Below are 20,000 nucleotides of genomic sequence, written 5' to 3'. Positions count from 1 at the left end.
TCCCTGCTGCGTAAACTGTCGGACGGTGTAGGTGTAGTTGTGGGTGGAGTAGGTGGTGTAGGTGGAGTAGGTGGAGTAGGTGTAGTAGGTGGTGAGGTGGTAGGTGGTGTAGAGGTGTAGGTGGAGTAGGTGGTAGGTGGAGTAGGTGGAGTAGGGTGGTAGGTAGGTTGGAGTAGGTGGAGTGTAGTGGTGTAGGTGGAGTAGGTGGTGGAGGTAGTAGGTGGAGTAGGTGGAGTAGGTGGTGTAGGTGGAGTAGGTGGTGTAGGTGGAGTAGGTGGAGTAGGTGTAGGTGGAGTAGGTGGTGTAGGTGGAGTAGGTGTTAGGTGGAGTAGGTGGAGTAGGTGGAGTAGGTGGTAGTAGGTGGAGTAGGTGGTGTAGGTGGAGTAGGTGGAGTAGGTGGAGTAGGTGGAGTAGGTGGTGTAGGTGGAGTAGGTGGAGTAGGTGGAGTAGGTGGAGTAGGTGGAGTAGGTGGTGTAGGTGGAGTAGGTGGAGTAGGTGGAGGTAGGTGGTGGAGGTAGGTGGAGTAGGTGGAGTAGGTGGTGTAGGTAGGTGGAGTAGGTGGTAGTAGGTGGAGTAGGTGGAGTAGGTGGGTAGGTGGTAGGGTGGAGTAGGTGGAGTGTAGGTGGAGTAGGTGGAGTAGGTGGAGGTGGTAGGTGGAGTAGGTGGAGTAGTGGTGGGTGTAGGTGGAGTAGGTGGAGTAGGTGGGTAGTAGTGGTGGTGTAGGTGGAGTAGGTGGAGGTGGTGTAGGTGGAGTAGGTGGTGGTGGTAGGTGGAGTAGGTGGAGTAAGTGGTGTAGGTGGAGTAGGTGGTGTAGGTGGAGTAGGTGGAGGTGGTAGTAGGTGGTGTAGGTGGTAGTAGGTGGAGTAGGTGGTGTAGGTGGTAGGTGGAGGTGGAGTAGGTGGAGTAGGTGGAGTAGGTGGTGTAGGTGGAGTAGGTGGAGTAGGTAGGTGGTAGGGTGGAGTAGGTGGTGTAGGTGGAGTAGGTGGTGGTGGAGTAGGTGGAGTAGGTGGTGTAGGTGGAGGTGGAGTAGGTGGTGTAGGTGTGTAGGTGGTGTAGGTGGTGAGTAGGTGTGGTGGAGTAGGTGGAGTAGGTGGAGTAGGTGGTGGTGGTGTAGGTGGAGTAGGTGGAGGTGGAGTAGGTGGTGTAGTGGAGTAGGTGGAAGTAGGTGGAGTGTGGAGTAGTGGAGTAGGTGGTGTAGTAGGTGGAGTAGGTGGTGTAGTAGGTGGAGTAGGTGGAGTTGGTGGAGGTGGTAGTGGAGGGTGGAGTAGGTGGAGTAGGTAGTAGGTGGTGAGGTGGAGTAGGTGTGGTAGGTGGAGTAGGTGGAGTAGGTGGTGTAGGTGTAGGTGGAGTAGGTGGAGTAGGTGGTGTAGGTGGAGTAGGTGGAGTAGGTGGTGTAGGTGGAGTAGGTGGAGTAGGTGGAGGTGGTGTAGTGGAGTAGGTGGAGTAGGTGGAGTAGGTGGAGTAGGTGTAGGTAGGAGTAGGTGGAGTAGGTGGAGTGGAGTAGGTGGAGTAGGTGGAGTAGGTGGAGTAGGTGGTGTGTAGGTGGAGTAGGTGGAGTAGGTGGAGTAGGTGGTGTAGGTGGAGTAGGTGGAGTAGGTGGAGTAGGTGGTGTAGTGGAGTAGGTGGAGTAGGTGAGTAGGTGAGTAGGTGGTGTAGGTGGTGTAGGTGGAGTAGGTGGAGTAGGTGGAGTAGGTGGAGTAGGTGTAGGTGGAGTAGGTGGAGTAGGTGGTGGTAGGTGGAGTAGGTGGAGTAGGTGGAGTAGGTGGAGTAGGTGGAGTAGGTGGAGTAGGTGGTAGGTGGAGGTGGAGTAGGTGGAGTAGGTGGAGTAGGTGGAGTAGTGGAGTAGGTGGAGGTGGTGTAGGTGGAGTAGGTGGAGTAGGTGGTAGGTGGAGTAGGTGGTGTAGGTGGAGTAGGTGGAGTAGGTGGAGTAGGTGGTGTAGGTGGAGTAGGTGGTGTAGGTGGAGTAGGTGGAGTAGGTGGAGTAGGTGGTGGTAGGTGGAGTAGGTGAGTAGGTGGAGTAGGTGGTGTAGGTGGAGTAGGTGGAGTAGGTGGAGTAGGTGGAGTAGGTGGTGTAGGTGGAGTAGGTGGAGTAGGTGGAGTAGGTGGTGTAGGTGGAGTAGGTGGAGTAGGTGGAGTAGGTGGTGTAGGTGGAGTAGGTGTGAGTAGGTGGAGTAGGTGGAGTAGGTGGTAGTGGAGTAGGTGGAGGTGGAGTAGGTGGAGTAGGTGGAGTAGGTGGAGTAGGTGGTAGTAGGTGGAGTAGGTGGTAGTGGAGTAGGTGTGTAGGTGGGTGGAGTAGGTGGAGTAGGTGGTGTAGGTGGAGTAGGTGGGTAGGTGGAGTAGTGGTGTAGGTGGTGTAGGTGGAGTAGGTGGAGTAGGTGGAGTAGGTGGTAGTAGGTGGTGTAGGTGGAGTAGGTGGAGTAGTGGAGTAGTAGGTGGAGTAGGGAGGAGGAGTAGGTGGTGTAGGTGGTAGTAGTGAGTAGGTGGAGTAGGTGGAGTAGGTGGTGAGGTGGAGTAGGTGGAGTAGGTGGAGTAGGTGGTGTAGGTGGAGTACCTTCTGCGTACACTGTCGGACGGTGTTGACGAGTTCGTTAATGACCAGATCCACACACTTGGTGCACGGTTCTTTAATCTGAGCGATTTGACGTTTCACGATCGTCTCGAACGCCATGTCCGGAGTAAACAGCCCCGTCCTGCACACAAGTACTAGTACTACTACTACAGTACTACTGCAGTACTACTACTACAAACACCATGTCTGGAGTACAGTACTAATACTACTACTACTGCAGTAGTATTACTAACATCATGTTGTGGATTAACAGAAAAGTACTTGTACTTGTACCTGACTCCGTGGATGTTCTTGATGGCGTAACTGATTTCTTTACGAAGAGTTTTCTCATCGCTCTCCAACTGCAACACAAAGAACCAGAACTAAACCAGGACTAAACCAGGACTAAACCAGGACTAAACCAGGACTAAACCAGGACTAAACCAGAACTAAACCAGGACTAAACCAGGACTGAACCTGGTCTAAAGCGGGTCTCACCTTGACCAGTTCGAAGGGGAAGCGTTCGTGGAAAGACCCGGTTGATCTTGGCTCCTCCTGAGAGCTCGTAGGTGTCCACCTGATCTCCAGAACCTTCGATCCTCTTCTCAAAGTCCACGGCAAACTGCTGCACCATCCTGGGACCAGACCGGGGTTAGACCAGGACTATAACCAGACTATAACAGGACTATAACAGGACTATAACAGGATTTTAGCAAGACTATAACTAGACTACAATGATCAGACTGTTTGGTCTTTGGTCTGGTCCTGGTCCTGGTCCTGGTCCGGGTCCTTGTCTGAGTCCTTGTCTTGGTCCTGGTCCTGGTCTGGACTCTGCAGCAGGGCCTTGGTCTTCCTGCTGGGGTCGTCGGGTCTGTAGTGTTTGTATTCTTCGATGCTCAGGTCTTTAGTCCTGTTACAGTCCTGGTCTCTGGTCTCTGGTCTTTGGTCTGGTCCTGGTTTGGGTCTGGGTCCTGGTCTTGGTCCTGGTCCTGGTCTGGACTCACTGCAGCAGGGCCTTGGTCTTCCTGCTGGGGTCGTCGGGTCTGTAGTGTTTGTATTCCTCCACCTCCTTCTCGATGCTCAGGACTTGACTCTGCAGTTTGGACCTGAGCGCAGGGAGAGTGTCCCGGATGTGGTTCGTCAGTTGCTGGAAAAAAGTTTAACAAGTTTTACTCCAGATGCCCTCCCTCTGTTTTACTCCAGATGCCCTCCCTCTGTTTTACTCCAGATGCCCTCCCTCTGTTTTACTCCAGATGCCCTCCCTCTGTTTTACTCCAGATGCTGAATTAATAAAATAATATTCACAGATTATTATTTTACATCAGGACCTGGTGTTGGGGACCTGGTGTTAGGGACCTGGTGTTGGGGACCTGGTGTTGGGGACATGGTGTTGGGGACCTGGTGTTGGGGACCTGGTATTGGGGACCTGGTATTGGGGACCTGGTGTTGGGGACCTGGTGTTAGGGACCTGGTGTTGGGGACCTGGTGTTAGGGACCTGGTGTTGGGGACCTGGTGTTAGGGACCTGGTGTTGGGGACATGGTGTTGGGACCTGGTATTGGGGACCTGGTATTGGGGACCTGGTGTTGGGGACCTGGTGTTAGGGACCTGGTGTTGGGGACCTGGTGTTAGGGACCTGGTGTTGGGGACCTGGTGTTGGGGACCTGGTGTTAGGGACCTGGTGTTGGGGACCTGGTGTTGGGGACCTGGTGTTGGGGACCTGGTGGTGGTGTAGGGACCTGGTGTTAGGGACCTGGTGTTGGGGTGGTTTGGGGACCTGGTATTGGGGACCTGGTGTTGGGGACATGGTGTTGGGGACCTTGGGGGACCTGGTGTTGGGGACTGGTGTTGGGGACTGGTGTTGGGACCTGGTGTTGGGGACCTGGTGTTGGGTGTGTTGGGACCTGGTGGGGACCTGGTGTGGGGACCTGGTGTTAGGGACCTGGTGTTGGACTTGGTGGGGGACCTGGTGTTAGGGACCTGGTGTTGGGGACCTGGTGTTGGGGGACTGGTGTTGGGACTGGTGTTGGGGACCTGGTGTTGGGACCTGGTGTTGGGGACCTGGTGGGGACCTGGTGTTGGGGACCTGGTGTTGGGGACCTGGTGTTAGGGACCTGGTGTTGGGACTGGTGTTGGGGACCTGGTGTTGGGACCTGGGACCTGGTGTTGGGGACTGGTGTTGGGACCTGGTGTTGGGGACCTGGTGTTGGGACCTGGTGGGGACCTGGTGTTACTGGGACCTGGTGTTGGGGACATGGTGTTGGGGACCTGGTGTTGGGGACCTGGTGTTGGGACCTGGTGTTGGGGACCTGGCACTGGGGACCTGGTGTTGGGGACCTGGTATTGGGGACCTGGTGCTGGGGACCTGGTATTGGGGACCTGGTGTTAGGGACCTGGTGTTAGGGACCTGGTGTTGGGGACCTGGTGTTGGGGACCTGGTGTTAGGGACCTGGTTGGGGACCTGGTGTTAGGGACCTGGTGTTAGGGGACCTGGTGTTAGGGACCTGGTGTTAGGGACCTGGTGTTAGGGACCTGGCGTTGGGGACCTGGTGTTAGGGACCTGGTGTTAGGGACCTGGTGTTAGGGACCTGGTGTTGGGGACATGGCGTTGGGAACCTGGTGTTAGGGACCTGGTGTTAGGGACCTGGTGTTAGGGACCTGGTGTTAGGGGACCTGGTGTTAGGGACCTGGTATTGGGGACCTGGTGTTGGGGACATGGCGTTGGGGACCTGGTGTTAGGGACCTGGTGTTGGGGACATGGCGTTGGGGACCTGGTGTTAGGGACCTGGTGTTGGGGGTCTTGGGGGCGGGGCGTGGGCTCAGGGGCGGGGCCTGTCTCACCTGGTTCAGGACCTTCTGCAGGTAGGCGGTGCCCATGCGGTCGGCCAGGTGTCTGTAGGACGGGTGAGACAAGAAGAACTTCCTCTCAGCCTGAAGAGCCGCAGTGATGTCCTTCTTCCCATCGATGTCCTTCTGAGACCGATTCACCACACCGACGTATCCTACAAGAACCAGAACCAGGACTGAACCGGGACCAGAACTGAACCAGGACCAGAACCAGGACTGAACCATTACCAGAACCAGAACTAAACCAGGACCAGAACCAGGACTGACCCAGGACTGACCCAGGACTGAACCCCCCCACAAACCCTTTGAAAAGACCTAGGACCAGGTCTAAACCAGGACTGAACCAGGTCTTACCTCGGCGCAGGGGCAGGAGTTTGTTTTCCAGGATGTCTCTGGCGTCGGTTCCTTCGTCCATCAGGTCCAGTTTGGTGATGACGCCGATGGTCCTCAGACCTGAGAAGAACTAGAAGAATCAGAACCAGAACCAGAGGAACCAGAACCCGAGGAACCCGAGGAACCTGAGCCCAGAGTCAGACGTGTGACCTGGTTTCTGGTTCTGTTCTCTGTCTCTCCACATGAAAACGGAACCGGTGGAACCTCAGGAACACTTCACCCTGGACCAGTATCAGCATGAAGTTCTAGCAGGATCCTAACCGGTCTGGCTCACCTTGGGGGTCGACCTCTTTGGCGATCTTCAGGGCGTCGGAGTTGGCGAGGTCGGAGTTGGCGGGGGACACGGCGAGCAGCAGACAGTTCTCTTTGGTCACAAACTGAAGCAGCATGTCCCGGATCTGGGCCTCGATGTCGGCCGGCTGGTCCCCCACAGGGACCTTCGTCATCCCAGGCAAGTCCACCAGGGTCAGGTTCAAGACTGCGGACCAGAGAGACCAGGTTTAGACCGGGACTATAACCAGACTAGAGACACCGAGGTTAGACCAGGATTATGACCAGACTACAGAGACCAAGGTCAGGTCTCTCTCTTCAGGGTCTGATTCTCCGCCTCCGGTACCGTTAAAGTCCAGTTAAAGTCCTGGTCTGTTATAGATTCAGTCCAGGTCCAGTCCAGGTCCAGTCCAGGTCCAGTCCAGGTCCAGTACCGTTGGGGCTGTAGACCCGCAGGTTGATGGGCACCGGGCTGATCCCTTTGTTGGCGCCGGTCACTCGGTCGGTCTCGGCCTCGATCTCCAGACGAACCTCCTCAAAATCCGTGAACTTCTTCCCCTTACAGTGAAGGAACTCTGCGTACTCTGAAACAGAACCAGGACCGGGTCAGAACCAGAGACAGAACCAGAGACAGGACCAGAGACAGGACCAGAGACAGGACCAGAGACAGGACCAGAGTTCTGGAGCTGGTGACGTGTGAAGAACATGTTTATGGAGCTCTGAAGTCCAAACGACAGCTGGTCTGGGTTTGGGTCTGGTCCAGGTCTGGGTCTGGTCCGGATCTGGACTCACCTGTGGGGCAGTTGATGAGCTGTAGCACCAGGGGGCGACGTGTCACGATCCCAGAACCACGAGGAAGAAAGTCCCTGAAACGCAAATATGTCAGATGCCCTCCCATCCTACAGAGAACAGACCTACAGAGAACAGACCTACAGAGAACAGACCTACAGAGAACAGACCTACAGACCAACAGAGAACAGTCCTACAGAGAACAGACCTACAGAGAACAGACCTACAGAGAACAGACCTACAGAGAACAGATCTACAGATCTACAGAGAACAGACCTACAGAGAACAGACCTATAGAGAACAGATCTACAGAGAACAGACCTACAGAGAACAGACCTACAGAGAACAGACCTACAGAGTACAGATCTACAGAGAACAGACCTACAGAGAACAGACCTACAGAGAACAGATCTACAGAGAACAGACCTACAGAGAACAGATCTACAGAGAACAGACCTACAGAGAACTACAGACATCTACAGAGAACAGATCTACAGAGAACAGACCTACAGAGAACAGATCTACAGAGAACAGACCTACAGACCTACAGAGAACAGATCTACAGAGAACAGACCTACAGATCTACAGAGAACAGACCTACAGAGAACAGATCTACAGAGAACAGTCCTACAGAGAACAGACCTACAGACCTACAGAGAACAGATCTACAGATCTACAGAGAATAGTCCTCCAGAGGATTGAGGGTGGGTCACGTGAGGATAGGTCACTTTAGGCCTGTTGCACAGCGCCAGTGCGCAGAACACGTGCGCAGGTGACCCGAGGCACAACTGCACGAGGAGCTGTCATCATGTGCACGCGTGCACGGACAGCATCAGCGCGTGCACTGCCCTCTCCGTGCGCGTGCATGTGCAGACTGTGCACGTGCATCCTCAGACAGTAGGCCTACTTCAGGTGTGTGTGCGTGTGCATGTGTGTGTGCGTGTGTGCGCGTGCCACTCACTTTCCCACGAAGTTCTCGAGCACGGAGCTCTTTCCCGCGCTCTGTCCGCCCACCACCGCGATCTGCGGCAGGTCCAGAGCCGCGTTCTGCCCGATCGCCCCGAACGCGTCCTGCAGCCGATTCACCAGCGGGATCAGCTCCTCCATCCCGCGGTTCCCCATGACTCACCCGAACCACCCGAACCACCGGAACCACCGGAACCACCCGAACCACCGGACACACCGGAGCGGAGCACGCGGGGCACGAACCCGCACCAGAACCGGGACCAGAACCTGGAGACGCACCGGACACACCGGAGCTACAGGAGACAGAACCGGGACCAGAACCAAGACCGGCCCGGGCTCCGGCGGGAGAAGCGCGGGGTTACACCGGGGACAGACCGGGAGGATGCGCGCGCGCGCCGCGGGGGAGCGTCACGGGATTCCCTCCGCGCGCACCGGGACAAGGCCACAGACCGAACCGGGACCGCAGCAGCTCTGAGCACGGTCCGAACCCAGCCTAACCCGGTCTGACCCGGTCCAAACCCGGTCTGACCCGCTCCGCTCGGGAGGAGGAGGAGGATGGGGATGCGGAGGAGGAGGTGACCTTCAGCGCGAGCCTCTCCTCACGACACGCGCACACCTCTTCCGGTACCCGCGCCCTTTCACAGCAAAAGCCCCGGATGTACTGACTCTGCAGCGGGACTTTCACATTAAGAGTGTGAAGATAGTCCACAGGTGAACCAGAGACCCAGTCTGGAACTGGACCGAACCAAGACCCGGACTGAAACTGGACCCAGTCAAGTCCAGAACATCCCTAAAGTACACTGACAGAATCTCCCTGGAGGTTCTGGAGGTTCTGGAGGTTCTGGAGGTTCTGGAGGTTCTGGAGGCTCTGGAGGTTCTGGAGGTTCTGGAGGTTCTGGAGGTTCTGAAGGCTCTGGGGCGTTTGGACCTGAGACTTTGTGCAGAAACGGGGCGGACCGGCGATCTGTACGTCCTGGAAAAGTCCAGAACGTCCGTCCGGTCGTGGGGCCGGTGACAGCAGGTTCTTCGATTTGTCAGAGAAAAGTCCAGGGCCGTTTTTTGGTCCCAGTCCGGCCCTGGCAGAAGAACCTCCATTTTGTGTCAGAAGGAGTCAGATGATCAACCAAGAAAAGCTCTGACCTGAAGGAACTCGAGAAGAGAAGAAGAGAAGAAGAGAAGAAGGTCAGGGGGCTTAGAGCAAAGTTCAAAACAGTAAAAACAGTGATAATATTGAATAATATTTGTGTATGTATTTGAAGGGACGGTTCTTAAGTTGAATCTGTTGTCATGGAAACGCTGTAATCACATAATACAAAATACAAAGTGATGAGTGAAATGTATGGAGTAAGAAGCTGTCAAAAATATTTGTGCGTATAAAATAGAAATCTGTGCATATTTCTCTGTAGATGAGCATAAAATAAATATTTGTAAACTCTCCAATGAGTCCAGTCGTACATAAAATATATTGTGTGTATTTTATCCATCAGAATACGAATTGAAAAATTACGACGTCATGAATTACAATCACCAAATGAAAATTTACGATTACACTTTCATCAGTACGAATACGAATTCACAGACGGAACTTTACTGTCAAAAATACATCATCACTTCACAGACTTTATCCATCGAGCAGAAGAAACATCGATCAAGATCAAGACTGAGCAGCTCAAGTTTGTATCAGAGTAAAAACAGAGTAAAAGCACAAGAAGAAACAACAGAACAACAAGTGGGTTCATTCAAATCTATTGTAAAAATGTCGAATTCAGGAACCGAACGCTGCTGTATAATATTGTGTAGAAACACCTCCTCTGAACGGGAAACTGCACCTGTATGTTAGAAAACATAGTGGAGCCAGTTGGAAACATCAGACGTAACGTTCTCCCAGGATCATTAACAAATATCAGGTTCTCTGTTTGTTTAGATTAAAACATTCACGACTCCAGCCACAGCGAACATCAGTCAGTCTGAACCTTCAGCTGCATTTCAGACAATGGGTTATACATGAGTTATAATGGGTTATACATGAGTTATAATGGGTTATAATGGGTTATACATGAGTTATAATGATACATGGGTTATACATGAGTTATAATGGGTTATACATGAGTTATAATGGGTTATACATGAGTTATAATGGGTTATACATGAGTTATAATGGTTACATGAGTTATAATGGGTTATACATGAGTTATACATGAGTTATACCATGGTTTACATGAGTTATAATGGGTTATACATGAGTTATAACATTATAATGGGTTATACATGAGTTATAATGACATGTAAACATACCAAGGTGTTGCCTGTAAACATGAACATTAATTGATGCTGAAGCTGCATTAAAGTGTAATGTGTAACATTTCATTGGCTGTGACGTCTGTAACCAGGACAGTTTGGTGTTTGGTGTAAACTGGGACATTTCAGCGTCCAGAGGAAGTGTTGGTGGCATTTCATGTGAGAAATGCAGCTGAAGGTTCAGACTGACTGATGTTCGCTGTGGCTGGAGTCGTGAATGTTTTAATCTAAACACACAGAGAACCTGATATTTGTTAATGATCCTGGGAGAACGTTACGTCTGATGTTTCCAACTGGCTCCACTATGTTTTCTAACATATAGGTGCAGTTTCCCGTTCAGAGGAGGTGTTTCTACACAATATTACACAGCAGCGTTCGGTTCCTGAATTCGACATTTTTACAATAGATTTGAATGAACCCACTTGTTGTTCTGTTGTTTCTTCTTGTGTCATTTTACTCTGTTTTTACTCTGATACAAACTTGAGCTGCTCAGTCTTGATCTTGATCGATGTTTCTTCTGCTCGATGGATAATGTCTGTGAAGTGATGATGTATTTTTGACAGTAAAGTTCCGTCTGTGAATTCGTATTCGTACTGATGAAAGTGTAATCGTAAATTTTCATTTCGTGATTGTAATTCATGACGTTGTAATTTTTCAATTCGTATTCTGATGGATAAAATACACACAATATATTTTATGTACGACTGGACATAAAATAGAGTTTACAAATATTTATTTTATGCGCAACTACAGCCAAATAAGCACGGATTTCTATTTTATGCGCACGAATATTTTTGACAGCTTTCTTACTCCATAAAAATGTTCCTCGGGCTCGTGGCGTAAAAACAACGAAATAAAAAAGAAAATGTGAAAGAAAAAGTGATGTTCATGCGCTTCCTGCGTTCGTCCACCAGAGGGAGACACAGAAGAAAAAGCACACTGAGACTTACGGCAGAACGATTTATTTTTATTTTTATCTTTTTATTTTATCTTTATTCATTTAGATTCACATTGATGCTGTTTTTTTTTTTTTTTTTTTTGCATTCACATTTTTTTTTACCCTCTCAATGGTCATTTCTGTTTATTTTATAATTTGAACTTATTATTATTATTAATTCTTGTCTTGTTTATGATGAAGTTTCACATAATATTTCATTTCATAAATAGTATTAAATAAATAGTAAATACAGTATAATAACAGTTAAAGTGTAACAGTCAGAGTCATGACGCATCAGATCTGTGGAGGAGCTGCGTCGGCGTGTTTCAGGCGGAACCATTGTCACGGTGTGTGTTTGTGTCCGGACGGCACACAGCGGCGCACGGAGCAGCGCACACAGACCTGACTCACGGTGCGGACAAACTTTCACTTTTCTCTTTGACGTTTCGGTTTTACCCCCGCGCGCTCCCGTGCCGCCGGTGCACGCGCCCGGGCTCCCGGTAAAGCCCCGGGGACGCGCGTGATGCTCCGGTTTACCGCCAAAACACGCCCCGCGCGCGCCGTATGCAAACGACTCTGCCACCGCGTCACACCGGGAGACCCGAGGGACCCGAGGTAGACACGAGAGAGACACGAGGGACTCGGGGGCAGAGGGACTCGGGGGCAGAGGGACTCGGGGGCAGAGGGACCCGGGGGCAGAGGGACTCGGGTGACTCGGGGTTCCGTGGCTCCGGGGTCAGGACCGAGACTGACCCCGTGACGTCACCGGGACTACGTTCTCTGCACGTTCACGTTGTGACGTTGTTGTGTCGTTGCCTCAGATCGTAAAAGTGTCCGCTGCGTCCGGACGAAAAGATTAAAAAAAAAAAAAAAAACACGACACGTAAAAGTTTTTTATTCATTTTATTTGATTGTTTATGAAACGCGCGCGGACACGTGACTCTCGGACCTGCAGCTTCTCAACGGACTCGAACAACTACGGCAAGTTTATTAGAACAAAACACACTGACACGCGCGCGCGCCTCTGCAACCTGCTCTGGAGGTTCTGTGCAGGTTCTGGAGGTTCTGTGCAGGTTCTGGAGGTTCTGTGAGGTTCTGTGAGGTTCTGTGCAGGTTCTGTGGAGGTTCTGTGCAGGTTCTGAAGGTTCTGAAGGTTCTGGAGGTTCTTTACCAATGAACCGTGGTGTTTTTCAGATGTCTGGGGCAGAGTCTCTGGAGGAGCAGAGGAGGCGTCTGCAGATGGAGGTGCAGCTCCTGGAGCAGAGTTTAAACACAGCAGACCTCACACAGATCAGCTCAGACTCAGGTAACCACCTGACCACGCCCCTTTACCACCTGACCACGCCCCCCTTTCCTGGTCGCACTCAGAGCTGGAGTTGTGTTTGTTCGTTTAAATCTTTTTTTTGTTTGTTTACATCTCCATCCGCTCTGTTCCACCTTCTGATGTCATGAAGTGGCACAGTTCCTTTTCCCTTTAGATCAGTAGAAATTGTCAACTCCACGACTAAAATGATCTCTGTGTCCAGAAGAATCTGTCAGCTCCGAAGACCAGGAACCCGACCAGAACCAGCCCGGACCTGGACCTGGACCTGAGGAGCTGCTGGAGCAGAGAGACGTTCTCCACAGAGAAATCCAAGAACTAGAGAGAAGCCTGGGACCGTCCTCCCTCACACAACACCACCCAGGTACAAGGTCCAGTCCTGGTCCAGTCCTGGTCCAGTCCTGGTTCAGTCCTGGTCCAGTCCTGGTTCAGTCCTGGTCCAGTCCTGGTCCAGTCCTGGTCCAGTCCTGGTCCAGTCCTGGTTCAGTCCTGGTTCAGTCCTGGTCCAGTCCTGGTCCAGTCCTGGTCCAGTCCTGGTTCAGTCCTGGTTCAGTCCTGGTCCAGTCCTGGTTCAGTCCTGGTTTAGTCCTGGTTTAGTCCTGGTTTATTTCTGGTTTAGTCCTGGTTTAGTTCTGGTTTAGTCCTGGTTTAGTTCTGGTTTAGTCCTGGTTTAGTCCTGGTCCAGTCCTGGTCCAGTCCTGGTCCAGTCCTGGTCAGTCCTGGTTCAGTCCTGGTTCAGTCCTGGTCCAGTCCTGGTCCAGTCCTGGTCCAGTCCTGGTTCAGTCCTGGTCCAGTCCTGGTCCAGTCCTGGTTCCAGTCCTGGTTTAGTTCCTGGTTTAGTCCTGGTTTAGTTCTGGTTTAGTCCTGGTTTAGTTCTGGTTTAGTCCTGGTTTAGTCCTGGTTTAGTTCCTGGTTTAGTCCTGGTTTAGTCCTGTTTTAGTTCTGATTTAGTCCTGTTTTAGTCCTGGTTTAGTCCTGGTTTAGTTCTGGTTTAGTTCTGGTTTAGTCCTGTTTTAGTCCTGGTTTAGTCCTGGTTTAGTTCTGGTTTAGTTCTGGTTTAGTCCTGTTTTAGTCCTGGTTTAGTCCTGGTTTAGTTCTGTTTAGTTCTGGTTTAGTTCTGGTTTAGTCCTGTTTTAGTCCTGGTTTAGTCCTGGTTTAGTTCTGGTTTAGTTCTGGTTTAGTCCTGGTTTAGTCCTGTTTTAGTCCTGGTTTAGTTCTTGTTTAGTTCTGGTTTAGTTCTGGTTTAGTCCAGTTTTCTTGTGTGTTTCAGATGAGGAAGACGAGGAGAGCAGCAGTGATGAGGTCAGTCTCTTCCTCTCGTTGTGTCTCTTTGTCCCTCGTGTCTCCGTGTCTCTGGTGAACGTCTCTTTGTCCCTCGTGTCTCCGTGTCTCTGGTGAACGTCTCTTTGTCCCTCGTGTCTCCGTGTCTCTGGTGAACGTCTTCTTTGTCCCTCGTGTCTCCGTGTCTCTGGTGAACGTCTCTTCTGTCCCTCGTGTCTCCGTGTCTCTGGTGAACGTCTCTTTGTCCCTCGTGTCCCAGAGTGACCTGGAGCTGCCTCCGTCTCTGGACTCGTGTCTCCAGATGAACCTGGTTTATCAGCAGGTTCTTCAGGAAACTCTGGAACAACTGGAAACTCTGCTGCAGGAAAACGAGAGACAACAGGTGACAAACACCACCCGAACACCACCTGAACACCACCTGAACATCACCACAACACCACCTGAACACCACCACCACCTACACACCACCTGAACACCACCACCACCACCTGAACATCACCACAACACCACCTGAACACCACCACCACAACACCATCTGAACACCACCCGAACACCACCACCACCTGAACATCACCTGAACATCACCTGAACACCACCACCTGAACACCACCCGAACACCACCCGAACACCACCACCACCTGAACATCACCTGAACACCACCCAAACACCACCACCACCTGAACACCACCACCACCACCTGAACACCACCACCCGAACACCACCTGAACACCACCTGAACACCACCACCACAACACCATCTGAACACCACCCGAACACCACCACCACCTGAACATCACCTGAACACCACCACCTGAACACCACCCGAACACCACCCGAACACCACCACCACCTGAACACCACCCGAACACCACCACCACCTGAACATCACCTGAACACCACCCAAACACCACCACCACCTGAACACCACCACCTGAACACCACCACCACCACCACCTGAACACACCACCACCCGAACACCACCTGAACACCACCTGAACACCACCTGAACATCACCACACCACCTGAACACCACCACACCACAACCACCTGAACACCACCACCACCACACCTGAACACCACCACCACCTACACACCACCTGAACACCACCACCACCACCTGAACACCACCTGAACATCACCACAACACCACCTGAACACCACCACCACAACACCATCTGAACACCACCCAAACACCACCACCACCTGAACACCACACCGAACCCACCACCTGAACACCACCCGAACACCACCTGAACACCACCCGAACACCACCTGAACACCACCCGAACACCACCCGAACACCACCCGAACACCACGAACACCACCAACTGAACACCACCCGAACACCACCTGAACACCACTCGAACACCACTCACACACCACCACCACCTGAACAACACCACCTGAACACCACCACCACCTGAACACCACCACAACACCACCTGAACACCACCCGAACAACACCACCACCACACCACCACCTGAACACCACCACTACAACACCACCACAACCCAGGACATATTTAGAAGTTCTCCATCTGTAGATGTTCCAGGACGTGTTTGGATGATGTTCTCCTCGTGTGTTGCAGAAGGAGCTGTTGGCCCAGTTGTCCGGTTCTGACCGAGATCAGTCCAAACCCAAAGGTTCTGAGCACGTCGCCGCCAAACTGTTCATGGGAAACTTCCTCAAGCCATACTTCAAGGACAGGCTCACCGGACTGGTACGAATACTTCTACTATTACTACTACTACTACTACTATTACTACTGTTACTATTACTATTACTACTGTCACTCCTCACTGTGTCACTCTCTCGTTTCAGGGTCCTCCAGCAAACGAGGAGACGAAACAGAAGAACAGTCGGCTGGTCGGGAGTTTGGACTATAGAAGACTGAAGACACGCAGATGTGAGGGAGGAGGGGGGTATTTGTGTTTTTCTGAATCGTGTTTTTCTGAATCGTGTTTTTCTGAATGTTTTTCTTATTTCTGGACCTGGTCCCGTGGTCCAGGGGAGGGCTGGCAGAAGGTTCTGCTGATCCACGCCGTGTCCAGAGACCGACTCAGGAAACTCATCCAGCCCAAACTCTCCAGGTACTTTCACAATAAAAGCATGTCTCATCCTTCACAATAAGAGCACGTCGCATCTTTCACAATAAAAGCATGTCGCATTCTTCACAATAAAAGCATGTCTCATCCTTCACAATAAGAGCACGTCACATCCTTCACAATAAAAGCACGTCTCATCCTTCACAATAAAAGCACGTCTCATCCTTCACAATAAAAGCACGTCGCATCCTTCACAATAAAAGCACGTCGCATCCTTCACAATAAAAGCACGTCGCATCCTTCACAATAAAAGCACGTCTCATCCTTCACAATAAAAGCACGTCTCATCCTTCACAATAAGAGCACGTCGCATCCTTCACAATAAAAGCACGTCGCATCCTTCACAATAAAAGCACGTCTCATCCTTCACAATAAAAGCACGTCGCATCCTTCACAATAAAAGCACGTCTCATCCTTCACAATAAAAGCACGTCTCATCCTTCACAATAAGAGCACGTCACGTCCTTCATAATAAAAGCACGTCGCGTCCTTCACAATAAAAGCACGGGCCATCCTTCACAATAAAAGCACGTCTTATCCTTCACAATAAAAGCACGTCTTATCCTTCACAATAAAAGTACGTTGCATCCTTCACAATAAAAGCACGTCTCATCCTTCATAATAAAAGCACGTCGCGTCCTTCACAATAAAAGCACGTCACATTTTCACACTTTGGATGTTCACGAGTTCCGTCTCGTGTTTCCAGGATGGACTTCCTGTCTCAGAAACTCTCCTCGGCCTCAGACTCAAACAAAGTCCAGATCTCGGAGCAGATCCAGGTTTTGGAGAAGGACATCCAGGCGCTCAGGTGTGATTGGCCGTTTCCCCGGTTCCTGCGCCGTGATAGGTCGGTTCTGTAACACGTCTGCTCTGTGATTGGTCAGAGAGAAGAAGGAGGAGGAGCTGATCGGAGACAGATACGAAGACGTGGACTGGACCCGGATCTCCAACATCGACGTGAGTCCGGTGCTCGGGTCCGGCGCTCGGGTCCGGCGCTCGGGTCCGGCGCTCGGGTCCGGCGCTCGGGTCCGGCGCTCGGGTCCGGCGCTCGGGTCCGGCGCTCGGGTCCGGCGCTTGTCCTCGTTTTTTCAAATCAGATCTGTGTTAGTTCTAAGACTCTTTAAAGAACTAAACACCAGGTTTTCTTCCTGATGAGGAAATGTTTAAAACAGAAGTTTGTTTCTGTCTCTGCTCTTTGGCATTTTGGTGCAGATTTGTTAAAAATGTGAGTTTCGGGTCAGAGTCGAGTCTGGATCGGCGTCTTTAAGACCAGGTCAGGACATTTGAGTTTTTGTGTTGGTGCCAATGAGTCAGACACAGGAGGAGCGCAGACACTGGTGTCTCCGGGCGGGACATGAGGAGCCCCTCTCAGCCCCGCCCCCGACCTGGCACCGCCCCCGACCTGGCACCGCCCCCGACCTGGCACCACCATGTCCCACCATGTCCCAACCCTAACAACACAAAACAGACACACAAAACACTTAAAGTCAACCACAGAGAAACACAAGAGACGAGTGTTAGTGACAGGTGAGTGTTAGTGACAGGTGAGTGTTAGTGACAGGTGAGTTTTAGTGACAGGTGAGTGTTAGTGACAGGTGAGTGTTAGTGACAGGTGAGTGTTAGTGACAGGTGAGTGTTAGTGACAGGTGAGTGTTAGTGACAGGTGAGTGTTAGTGACAGGTGAGTGTTAGTGACAGGTGAGTGTTAGTGACAGGTGAGTTTTAGTGACAGGTGAGTGTTGACAGTGAGTGTTAGTGACAGGTGAGTGTTAGTGACAGGTGAGTGTTAGTGACAGGTGAGTTTTAGTGACAGGTGAGTGTTAGTGACAGGTGAGTGTTAGTGAGTGTTAGTGACAGTGAGTTTTAGTGACAGGTGAGTGTTAGTGACAGGTGACAGGTGAGTGTTAGTGACAGGTGAGTGTTAGCGACAGGTGAGTTTTAGCGACAGGTGAGTTTGTTAGCAGGTGACAGGTGAGTGTTAGTGACAGGTGAGTGTTAGTGACAGGTGAGTTAGTGACAGGTGACAGGTGAGTTTAGTGACAGGTGAGTGTTAGTGACAGGTGAGTGTTAGTGACAGTGAGTGAGTTAGTGACAGGTGCAGTGAGTTAGTGACAGGTGAGTGTTAGTGACAGGTGAGTTTTAGTGACAGGTGAGTGTTAGTGACAGGTGAGTGTTAGTGACAGGTGAGTGTTAGTGACAGGTGAGTTTAGTGACAGGTGAGTGTTAGTGACAGGTGTTTTAGTGACAGTTGAGTGACAGGTGAGTGTTAGCAGGTGACAGGTGAGTTTAGTGACAGGTGAGTGTTGAGTGACAGGTGAGTGTTAGTGACAGGTGAGTGTTAGTGACAGGTGAGTGTTAGTGACAGGTGAGTGTTAGTGACAGGTGAGTGTTAGTGACAGGTGAGTTGACTGTGAGCAGGTGTAGATCTGCCGACCTGAGTGAGCGGACAGGGGGGTCCTACACATCTGTGCACGATATGTTTTAAACCCGGTCCTGACCCGGTCCTGACCCGGTCCTGACCCGGTCCTGACCCGGTCCTGACCCGGTCTGTGTCTCAGTTCGAGGGCAGTCGGGAGCCCGGGGACCTTCAGTGTTTCTGGCAGAACTTTCTTCACCCGTCAATAAACAAAGATCGATGGACGGACGCCGAGATCTCCAGACTGAAGGAACTGAGTCTGAAGAACCACGAGCGGGACTGGACCAGGACCAGCGAGGAGCTGGGGGTAAGACCAGGACTGAACCAGGACTGAACCAGGACTGAACCAGGACTGAACCAGGACTGAACCAGGACTGAACCAGGACTCAACCAGGACTCAACCAGGACTCAACCAGGACTTGTTTGTCCCTTAGGCAGATCTTATCTCCTCTCTCATCCCTCTCTTCTTGTTGTCTTCTTGTCGTCTTCTTGTCCTTTGTGGTCCTCAGACGTCTCGGACGGCGTTCATGTGTCTTCAGACGTTCCAGCGTTTCTGCTCTTTGTCCCTGAGGAAGAAGACGTGGAGCTCGGAGGAGGACGCTCAGCTGCGCGCCCTGGTGGACAAGATGAGGATCGGCAACTTCATCCCCTACACCCAGAGTACGAGACAAACTGTCCCTCAATAATGTCCACCAATAATGTCCTCCAGCTGTCCCCCAACTGTCCCCCAACTGTCCCCCAACTGTCCCCCAACTGTCCTCCAACTGTCCCCAACTGTCCTCCAACTGTCCCCAACTGTCCCCCAACTGTCCCCAACTGTCCTGTCCAACTGTCCCCCAACTGTCCTCCAACTGTCCCCAACTGTCCCCTGTCCCCAACTGTCCCCCAACTGTCCTCCAACTGTCCTCCAACTGTCCCCAACTGTCCTCCAACTGTCCCCAACTGTCCCCCAACTGTCCCCCAACTGTCCCCCAACTGTCCTCCAACTGTCCTCCAACTGTCCCCAACTGTCCTGTCCAACTGTCCCCCAACTGTCCCCAACTGTCCCCCAACTGTCCTCCAACTGTCCCCCAACTGTCCTCCAACTGTCCCCAACTGTCTGTCCCCCAACTGTCCTCCAACTGTCCCCCAACTGTCCCCAAACTGTCCTCCAACTGTCCCCCAACTGTCCCCCAACTGTCCCCCAACTGTCCCCCAACTGTCCCCCAACTGTCCTCCAACTGTCCCCCAACTGTCCCCCAACTGTCCTCCAACTGTCCCCCAACTGTCCCCAACTGTCCCCAACTGTCCCCAAACTGTCCCCCAACTGTCCCCCAACTGTCCCCAACTGTCCTCCAACTGTCCTCCAACTGTCTGTCCCCCAACTGTCCCCCAACTGTCCTCCAACTGTCCTCCAACTGTCCCCCAACTGTCCCTCCAACTGTCCCCAACTGTCCCCCAACTGTCCTCCAACTGTCCCCCAACTGTCCTCCAACTGTCCCCAACTGTCCCCCAACTGTCCTCCAACTGTCCCCCAACTGTCCCCAACTGTCCCCCAACTGTCCCCCAACTGTCCCCCAACTGTCCCCAACAACTGTCCCCCAACTGTCCTCCAACTGTCCCCAACTGTCCCCCAACTGTCCTCCAACTGTCCTGTCCCCCAACTGTCCCCCAACTGTCCCCCAACTGTCCCCCAACTGTCCTCCAACTGTCCCCCAACTGTCCCCCAACTGTCCTGTCCTCCAACTGTCCCCAACTGTCCCCCAACTGTCCCCCAACTGTCCTGTCCAACTGTCCTCCAACTGTCCCCAACTGTCCCCCAACTGTCCCCAACTGTCCCCAACTGTCCCC

At 52.0% G+C, this 20,000-nt stretch overlaps 2 protein-coding genes across 4 annotated transcripts in view; one reads left to right on the top strand and one right to left on the bottom strand.

The window, feature by feature from the left end:
- The window catches only part of LOC110169246 (dynamin-1), a 24,444-nt gene extending 16,476 nt beyond the window's left edge, over positions 1-7,968 (bottom strand). The window contains 11 exon segments of the mRNA XM_055160534.1: positions 2,552-2,690; positions 2,843-2,910; positions 3,047-3,079; positions 3,081-3,183; positions 3,553-3,695; positions 5,389-5,549; positions 5,749-5,847; positions 6,062-6,265; positions 6,492-6,641; positions 6,850-6,923; positions 7,808-7,968. Coding sequence (XP_055016509.1) covers positions 2,552-2,690; positions 2,843-2,910; positions 3,047-3,079; positions 3,081-3,183; positions 3,553-3,695; positions 5,389-5,549; positions 5,749-5,847; positions 6,062-6,265; positions 6,492-6,641; positions 6,850-6,923; positions 7,808-7,968 — 1,335 coding nt within the window.
- Positions 7,969-11,410: 3,442 nt separating this feature from the next.
- Positions 11,411-20,000, top strand: part of snapc4 (small nuclear RNA activating complex, polypeptide 4) — a 25,946-nt gene continuing 17,356 nt past the window's right edge. The window contains exons 1-12 of one of the 3 annotated variants that reach the window (XM_055160217.1): positions 11,411-11,459; positions 12,242-12,353; positions 12,574-12,732; positions 13,639-13,670; positions 13,909-14,031; positions 15,239-15,370; positions 15,472-15,556; positions 15,659-15,740; positions 16,462-16,563; positions 16,640-16,712; positions 18,313-18,477; positions 18,680-18,830. In XM_055160217.1, coding sequence (XP_055016192.1) covers positions 12,242-12,353; positions 12,574-12,732; positions 13,639-13,670; positions 13,909-14,031; positions 15,239-15,370; positions 15,472-15,556; positions 15,659-15,740; positions 16,462-16,563; positions 16,640-16,712; positions 18,313-18,477; positions 18,680-18,830 — 1,216 coding nt within the window. In that variant the 5' untranslated portion in view covers positions 11,411-11,459. The other 2 variants (XM_055160216.1, XM_055160218.1) reach the window with 2 other exon arrangements.

Source organism: Boleophthalmus pectinirostris, unplaced genomic scaffold, assembly GCF_026225935.1.
Source record: "Boleophthalmus pectinirostris isolate CB_2022bp ecotype Guang Dong unplaced genomic scaffold, ASM2622593v1 HiC_scaffold_3, whole genome shotgun sequence".
Classification (NCBI taxonomy): Eukaryota; Metazoa; Chordata; class Actinopteri; order Gobiiformes; family Gobiidae; genus Boleophthalmus; species Boleophthalmus pectinirostris.
The sequence above is the reverse complement of the archived record's forward strand: the minus strand, read 5'-3'. Positions and strand labels throughout refer to the sequence as shown.